Source organism: Dasypus novemcinctus, chromosome 5, assembly GCF_030445035.2.
Source record: "Dasypus novemcinctus isolate mDasNov1 chromosome 5, mDasNov1.1.hap2, whole genome shotgun sequence".
NCBI lineage: Eukaryota > Metazoa > Chordata > Mammalia > Cingulata > Dasypodidae > Dasypus > Dasypus novemcinctus.
Genome location: NC_080677.1, coordinates 29313442 through 29322364, shown reverse-complemented (window position 1 = coordinate 29322364; position 8923 = coordinate 29313442). Strand labels below are relative to the sequence as shown.

The 8923-nt window shown below is 41.5% G+C and overlaps 1 protein-coding gene across 2 annotated transcripts in view; it reads left to right on the top strand.

Moving 5' to 3' along the window:
• The first annotated feature begins 283 nt into the window (after positions 1-283).
• Positions 284-8923, top strand: part of PLEKHA8 (pleckstrin homology domain containing A8) — a 60767-nt gene continuing 52127 nt past the window's right edge. For both annotated transcript variants that reach the window (XM_058296829.2, XM_058296830.2), the window contains exon 1: positions 284-433. In XM_058296829.2, coding sequence (XP_058152812.1) covers positions 394-433 — 40 coding nt within the window. In that variant the 5' untranslated portion in view covers positions 284-393. The remainder of the gene's footprint in view (positions 434-8923) is intronic.

Genomic DNA, 8923 nt, shown 5'->3' with positions numbered 1-8923 from the left:
TGTGGACCGCTCAGGTACTGCGGCGGTGGAGCCGCCCGCGATCGGCTGCCTCAGTGGCGGCGCTTTGGCCGCCTCGGTCCTCCCCCGGCCCCGGGCCTACCTCGTGCCTGACCTCCTTGTGGAGCGCGCACTCAGCCCCGCCGCGCGGGCCCACCGGCGGGCCGCGTCCTCACGTGCCGAGGCCGCCGCAGTGACCCCGCCTCCGGGCCGAAGATGTGAGGCCGGCCGCGCGTCCCCGCAGCGACCCGGGGCGCCGGGAGTGGGCCTCTCGGCGGCACAGGGCCATGGCTTTGCAGCCGGTGCTCCTCGCCTGCTGGGCCCTGGGGCAGTGAGGGGGCCGGCGGGCGTCGGGAGGCGGCCCGGGCGCGGCGGGGGCCAGGGGCCGCGGGCGCCATGGAGGGGGTGCTGTACAAGTGGACCAACTATCTGAGCGGTGAGTGGCCCCGCCCGGCCGGGGGCCGGCTCCTTTGTCTGAGCGGCCGCAGGGCGGCGTCCGCGCGCGCCTCCTGGGGGTCGCGCTCGCCGGCTGCCCCCCCCCCCCCCCCCCCCCGAGACCACAAAGGCCTCCCCGGCCCGGGAATATTTCCTCAAAGCAGTTTTTTCACTGACGCCTCTGCTGTACGGCTACAGCCTCCTCATTTCCAGGAAAACTACCCCAAGCTGAGATCTGGGGTGACCTGAGAGGCGCGATGCCCTCGGTGTCAGCGGGAGGGAGGCGATTAACGCCGGGCAGTCAGATCCTCCCGAGAGGCGCTCCAGTTCTGCCGCAGGGGCCCGTCTCGCCTGGCCAGCAGATAGGTTGGAAGGGTGCGAGTGAATGCCAGCAGTTGCTTGGAATTCCAGAGGCGAGGAGCTCCTTTATCAAAAAAGTCCACAGTGCGAACACTTTTTTTTCCTTTGTCACCCTAAGAATCCACTCTGTGCAGACCGAGGTGTCAGAGTTCCATAGCGGTAGTTTCAAAGCCCCATGGAAACACAAGGTTTTTGGTTTCCTCTCTGAACATTTCTTTTTGTTTTACAGATTCAGAATTATCATAAAATGAAAACAAACATTGGCAACTCTTCCCTTGCGCTGCTGAAAGGAATAGAATGACTTAAGAAATAGTACACACACACCCCAGGCCAATTTGCGGAAGTAACCTATCTTGAGAAGGTCATAACTATTAGGCAACCAGTATTTGATAAAAGCCTACTATATGCTGGCAACTGTGTTTTTTATTATAGGAAATAAGCTGGGCATTGTTAGTTTTAATAGCAATGAATTTGAATATTTGCAGCATCTCTCAGACTGAGGAGATATTTTCTCATTCCTCCTTTGAAGGGACATTTTTTTTGTTTCTAAGGTGGTAGTATCCTGATACTCTGGGGGTGTTTTAAGGGTGCCTATGACTGGGAGGATTAGTTGGCAGAGTGGCTTTGATGAGGTCACACAGCACAGCAAACAGGTACACCTGTTGGGTGTACCCCAGTCCCTTCCCTTTCCAAAGTATGGTTAGCAGTGAGTTCTCAATATTATTTTTCCTCTAATCATTAGAAGAGATTAATGGTGAGATTTGGCCTTTGCTTCAGGGACTGTCAGTGAGTAGACTCAAGGCTGGGATTCCTGACTGCCAGTTTAAAGGGAGGAGGCTTGATTAGATTTTTTCTTTTCAGTCTCTCAGCTATGAGATGTATAGATCTTGAGTAATATTTAATTGCTGCTCCTTGACCCCTTTCCATCACACTCTATTTTTAAAGCTTTTTTTTTTTTTTTGATCCTCAACACTCTTCCTCTTTTTTATCCCTCCCCCTAAGTTTTTTTATTTATTGTATTTTATTTTTTAAAATTTTTCTCCTGCTTTATCTATGGGAAGTTTGGTCTGTGTTGCATATGCCTCAGTAAAGCAAAATGTCTTTAGAAAGAGCCTTTGGAATTTTTGTCATGTGATACCAGTACCATCTGTTCTTTTGGAAAAGATTCACCTTTGTTCTTCCCTAAGTACCAAACGTTAATGCTGTGAGTGGTGCCGGGGTGGAGGCTCATAAATATAAAGGGGAGCTGGAGCCTTTGCCAGAGGCAGCTGTCCTTACATCATGCTTCTTGCTCCTAGGCCTGGGTGTTGTTTCCTTGTGGACATACTGTTGAGGAAGCCCCACACACCACTGGGAACTTTTCCTAGATACATAAAATTATGGTTCAGTATCCTCTTTCATTAGGAAATGATTTACTTTGGAAAGAAACAGTCATAGCCCAGAAAGAAAAAAAGCATTCTTGTTTCCTCCAACCCCTGTGCAAGTTGGTCTCCCAAAAGAGCATGGTGTGCTAATGACAAGCTTGCCTAGAAACATCCCTGCTTTCTACTTGTTTCTAAAAGTAACATTTTTTTCTTATGATTTTGTATATGGTAACTTTAAAATACATATAATCCTGATAAGAGTTCTTGTTCATTCTGAATTTTTCTCCAAAAGGAGTACATATACCATGGCTTAGTTTGCTTATTTCTGTCATACCAGTAGCATGATAGGGGATGTCTTGTATCAAATTTGATTGGAGGAGTTAGGAAATTAGATATCTTCTGATCTTTGAATCCTTGGAGGATGTTCTTCATTTCATTCACCACTTACTGTATGCCAGGCCCCCAGGGGAAGCAAGATTAAACAAGGCATATACAGTCCCTGTCCTCCTTGAGCCTACAGTCTGGTGGGGTAGAAAGAAAGTTCCTGGATATGTGGTTAGAAGCATGTTTGAAGGGTGTGATAGGCAGGGAGGAAAGGAGAAGAACTAATGCAGTCTGGGTTTGGGGGAAGGGCTTCCTTGAGGAAGAGACTTCAGCAGAGCCTAAAGGATAGGTAGAAGCTAGCTAGGTGAAGATGGATGGGGACTTTAAGGAAGAACTTTCTAGGCACAGGGAAGGTCAGGCGAAGGCCCCAAAGCAGAAGAGAGACTGCTAAGTTTGAGGAACTGGAAGAAGGCACATCTGGCTAGAGACCTGAGAGTGAGGCTCCAACTAGGCTACAGGGGAGGGCAGGAGACCCGATTTTGTAGGGCCTTATAGGCTAATTTAAATGTTTTTTGTTGTATCTGTATGAATGTGTGTATGAGAGAGAGGGGTTAAAAATGAGGAGGTTTTTGAAAAGCTTACTCTGACTGCATTGTAAAAAGTTTTCTGATCATATCTCTGTATCTTACTGCATTTATTGATTTTGCCAAATAGTAGTTATTTTGTTTCTCTTGCCTCTTGAATTAAATTGATAGATGTCAATTGCTGAAAGTTGGAAATAGCATGAAGCCCTTAGAATAGCTTCTAAATTGCTTGTGTGAGTATACTGCTAGAATACAGAATGAGAAAGGAAGAAAAGTCTCTTTTCCCTAAAACACTAAGTGTGCTCAGGTCCATGTCTTGTGCCTTGTGCTTCGTTAAAGGAAAATCAAAAACAAAAACAAAACAAAACCTGGGATGAAAGGGAATGGCTTAAACATTTTACATATACCCATACTGTGTGAGAGCCCTACTACTAGGCACTGTACATTTGTTCTTTTCATCTTCCAAGCACTTTAAGTCAGTTAAGGGGCACTATACATGCAGGGCTGCACATTAATCCTCTATAGTAAAATTCTGCTTCAGGATCCAAGAGTCCTACATTTTGATCCTAGCTCTTTTCATTATAGGCTGCAGAGTCAGTTTACCATTATTAGCTTTATTGTCTTCTTCTATATAAATGGTAGGATTTACAAGTTAATAATTATAAGAATAGTAAAAAACTTACTAGCACTTAGAACGTGCCCCAGATACTATTCTAAACATTTTACATGGATTAACTCATTTTAATCTTTGCAACAATTTGAGAAGCAGTTGCCTCTATTATCCTCATTTTCCAGATGAAGACATTGAGGCACACAGAGTTGGAGAAACCCAGGGTGGCAGGGTTAATAAGTGGCAGAACTAGGATTGACTGCATGGAGCCTGGCTCCAGAGTCAGTGCTCCATGACACAATACTTTTAAAGCTCCTTCCTAGTTGGTCATTATAATCAACTGTTTGCTGATTACATATATTTAAAGTATATTTGATCTAGAATAGCAGACTGTATTTGGGGTGCCAAGTTCAGGGGTGAGGAAGATTTGAGTGCCCTTTGTTAAGTCATTTGCATATGTTTTGCCCCAAGGAAATTTTCTAAGCTCTGCTGTGAGCTTTCTGTTTGGCAGTTTTAGGTCCCGGTCCTCACCCAGTCAGCAGACTAGAAGATTTCTGCCTTGAGCCTCAGCCAGGTCAGGTTTCGTGGGCCCAAGCACATTGCAGCTTTGCATTCCAAAAATAACAAAAGCTTGCATTTTGTTGGCCAGATGGTTGTCATTGAGGAGATGCTGTAATTTTGCTTTCCCCCAGGTGGAGGAAGGTGACTCTTGCCCATATAGGCTTGTGTCATGTAAACAATGCCAGGAGGACATCTGGAATGTGAGTGATCCAGAGCTGGAGTCTCATGGTCTTATTATTACTATTTTTTCATCTTTATTTAAATGATAATTCACATATCATAAAATTTACCCATATCAAGTATACAAGTTAGTGGTTTTTAGTCTATTTATATAGCATTTGCAACCGTCACCATAATTGATTTTAGAATCACCCTGTGATTTCCATCACCCTGAAAAGAAAACCCATTTCTATTAGTAGTCATTTCTGTCACTCCACCTACTCACTGCTGGGCAACCAATAATCTTCTGTCTGTATAGATTTGTGTATTCTGGACATTTCATATAGATGGAGTCATATAATATGTGGTTTTTTGTGACTGACTTCTTTTACTTTATGCTTTTTAGATTCAATTTAGTGTGTTTCAGCAATTCATCCTTTTTTTATTTTCAAATCTATTATAAGGATATGTCACATTTTGTTTATGCATTCATCAGTGGATGGATATTTAGTTTGTTTCCATTTTCTGACTATTCTGAATAATGTGGCTAGAAACATTTATGTATAGGGTTTTTTGAGCATATGCTTTCATTTCTTTTGGCTATACCTAGAGTAGAATCCCCGGATCATATGGTAACTGTTTAAAAATCTGAGCAACTTCCAAACTGTTTTCCAAAGTGGCTGTACCATTTTATATTTTCATCAGTAGTGAGTGAAGGTTTTGATTTCTTCATATCCTCACTAAAATGTCTTATTGTCTTACATTTTGAAAAGAGCCATTCTGGTGGATGGGGTTGTGGTTGTGTTTTATATTTCTCGACTAAGGATATTAGTCATCTTTTCATATACCTACTGGTCATTTGTATATCTTCTTTGCGGAAGTATCTACTTAGATTCTTTGCCCATTTTAAATTGTGCTATTACTTTTTTTATTATTAAGTTGTAAGAGTTCTTTATAGATTTTAGATACAAATTCCTTATCAGATAGATGATTTACAGATGTTTTCTTCTATTCTGTGAGTTGTCCTTTTTACTTTCTTGATGGTATCATTTGCCACAAAAAAGTTTTTAATTTTGATGTGGTCTGATTTATCAGTCTTTTTCTTCTATTGCTATGCTTTTGGTGTCATATTTAAGAAAGCATCACTCTTGTGTCTTTTTCTAAGAAGCATAGTTACAGAAACATTCAGGCCTTGGATCTATTTTGAACTAATTGTTGTATATGATGTGAGGAAGAGGTACACTTCATTTGATTGTATGTGGATATTCAAATGATCAGCTGTATCCATAAACTTCATAGTTTCACTGACAGGGTCATAGGCCAGTAAATTTGAGGAGTTAAGTATAAAATGTGGGAATCAAAAAGCCCTGAGTTCAAATTTCTTCTCTGCTACTTACTAGTATGAAACCTTGAGCTAGTTACTTAATCTCCCTAGCCTCAGTTTTATTATAACAATAATAATAGTCATACCTGGGATTGTCATGAGGATTGAAGTAGATAATATATATATGAACATCCCTAATAAATAGTTCACTTAAGGATAGGTTAATTGGATAGCTGTTTTTGATTAATCATGCCCAGAAAATTCAGTCTCTGTGTTTCAGCTTTACTGTGTGCAAATTTTGCTCCTTGTGGCATCAGAGAATATATGTATCCTGAATTCCTTAAATCTTCCCTTGAAAGTCAATGGGGTATAAATTTATAAAGGAAAAGATGCAAATAAACTATCAGAATTTTGGAATTAAATCTAGCAGTCCTATGGCCCCCTTTTGATTGAATGTAGATTACAAATCATTAATTCTATGTACTTTTGCTTCTAGCAAAAATGAATAATTTGTCTAAAAACTTGAGATATTAGACTGTTGCCTCATTGGCACTCCATCTAGCACCCATCTTCCCATTGATTGTGATGTGTGATGTGGTTGGAGATGTTGGGAGTGACACATAGAGTCTTATGTCATCACAGGGGTCTGTATATTGAAGAAGCCTGTGGATCATGGTTCTCAGATTGCATTACCAGTGTTTAATCCTTACCACTTCCTGTTACCATACTTTCATCTTGTTTAGGTTAAGCCAGTCAGTTAAATTCTATCAGGAATAGATTTGAGACAGACAACAAAAGAACTAGCTATTGTTGGACATAAGACAGATAAATGAGGCAATGGAAGGGACGGTTCCAAAATGCCATGATGCTTGGGCATTTCTCTCCCTGCATCCATTTTCACGTGCCTTGTGGGGTATGTGGATGGAAAGATGGATCATACTTACAGAGTTAACTAGGAGAGATGGAAAGATGGATAATACTTACAGTTAACTAGAGCAGGGGATGACTTTTCTCAGTATTCCTATCACATCAAAGGATATAACATATAATTTGCTGGAGAATCTTTATAGTGCAAGAAAAGGATTGTTCTGTCTTGATTTTTAAATAACAGAGGAATTGTTTCGACAAACTCTTTTTAACACTTTAATAGCTCAGTCTTCATTGAGGAAACATTGAGACCAACTTCTTATGAGACCCTAGTGAGTGTTGGGGATACTGTGTAGAGTAAGACATAATCATTCTCAAGGAGTAGTCTGGTGGACAAGTAGTGGTCTAGTGCAAATCCTTCTCTACCATGAACATGACCTTCCAGCTAAATTAGCAATTTTGATCTTTTGAGTTTCAGGTGGTTGCCCTAACGTTATTGCTTAGCAAAGCTAGAGGAACCACATTGCATATAGCTGGTCTTAGGGCTGGTTAAGTGTATCACTCTGGTTCTTTCCTGGGATTTTTTTTTTTCTTATCTTTATTGCCTGCCTGCCTTGTACTTCCTTTGAGTTTTGCTTTTCTTTCTCTCATTTCTTTATTTATATTTTATTAGAGAAGTTGTGAACTTACAAAACAATCATGCCTGATATGCAGAATTCCCATACAACACTTTCTACCAACACCTTACATAGTTGTGGAACATTTGTTGTAGATTATGAAAGAACATCATTAGACTATTATCACTAATTATGGCCCATAGCTCTTTCCTGGGATTTTAAAAGCAATTTTGAGGCACCCATGACAGGCTGGACTGTTAAAATTTGTGTTCATCCAGATTGATATTGTTGATGACTTGTTGCTTTTCTGCCTCTACTGGCCAATATGCATGAACTGGGTGGAGATCAGCCCTTCTGAGGCCAGTGTAATCAGCCAGAAATTAGATGGGAAGAAAGTAAGAAGGAGAAGAAGGTGTAAAACTGACCAAAGAAACAGGCATAGCTTTGTCAAGAGAAAAGTAGACAGAACCCTTTTTCAGGAGTGACCAGGAAAAACTTCATGGAAAAGGTGAAACTGAGGGTGGGTAGGATTGGCCTGGTCACAGAAGGGGGAAGGTGAGAAAACTACTAGGGAGCAGAAGGGGCCCTTGTTGAAGAAACCAGTGGGACTAAAAAGAAGAGTTCTTTTCTGGGAGCAGTTGGAAATGTTAGGATGGGGTTAGATTATTAAGCCAAGCCTGAAAGTTTAATTGGGTGTGGCAGGGAAATCACTCAGGATTTCTGAAAAGGAGGAAAGAGCTGCATCTAAGAAAAGATGAAGCTGCCTGAAACATGACAAGGGAAGTAGGAGAACTGAAATACAAAGGCAAGAGGATGAGGGAAGGGAAGGGGGGAGGCATTATGTCCCATTTCACAGATGAACATATCAAGGTTCAGAAGATAAGTGGTTAACCTAGACTCTCACAGATATTAAGTCTTCAGCCAGGTTTGCCTATCTCCATAGCCCTTCCTCAACTTCACATTACTACGCCTCAGGGTGGGAGATGTGGAATGTTCAGCCTAAGAGTAGAAGTGAAGATGATTGGGAAGAATCTAGTGACTCATCTGGAGTAAATGGACCTCCAAGTTGGAATTTCGATGGTGAAAAATGCTGGTACTGTTGAGAGAAGAGACATTATAGCAAGGAGGAAGATGACATGTTAAATATGAAAATAACCTTAGCTACTGTTTAGTCCATCTCTTTCAGTTTGGAAATGAAGAAATAATGCCCAGAAGAATTAAGTGACATGCTCAGTATGACACATATGGATGTCATGAGTTAGATCTTTCTCTGCTTTCCTGATTCTGTTCTCCTGAGTAAGCTGATGATGACACATATAAAAGCACTGTCCAGAACAAATAAGTATCCAGGTTGGCAGTCCAAAGCCCACAGGACACGTGACTTACAGCAGGTTCTAATGGAAAATTCTAAAGAGAATTTCATGTAATGCATTGTAATTATAGTTAATTTTATCACCATTTGCATGCCTGACTCCCCATTAGACGGTTAGTCCTTGAGGACTGTGGTCTTCTTTTCTCTAAATATCCAGTCCTGGCAGATTGTAACTGCTTAAAAAACATTTTATGAATTAATGGTAAATTAAGAATCCTATAATTTAGCTAATGCTTGATTATTATTATTATCTGTTACTCTGAGGAGTATCTCTTCTCCTTCCCTCCTCCTCAATCTCTGCAACAACTAGCAGAGGAATCCAAGAATTTTCCTATCCACCACCCTGTGT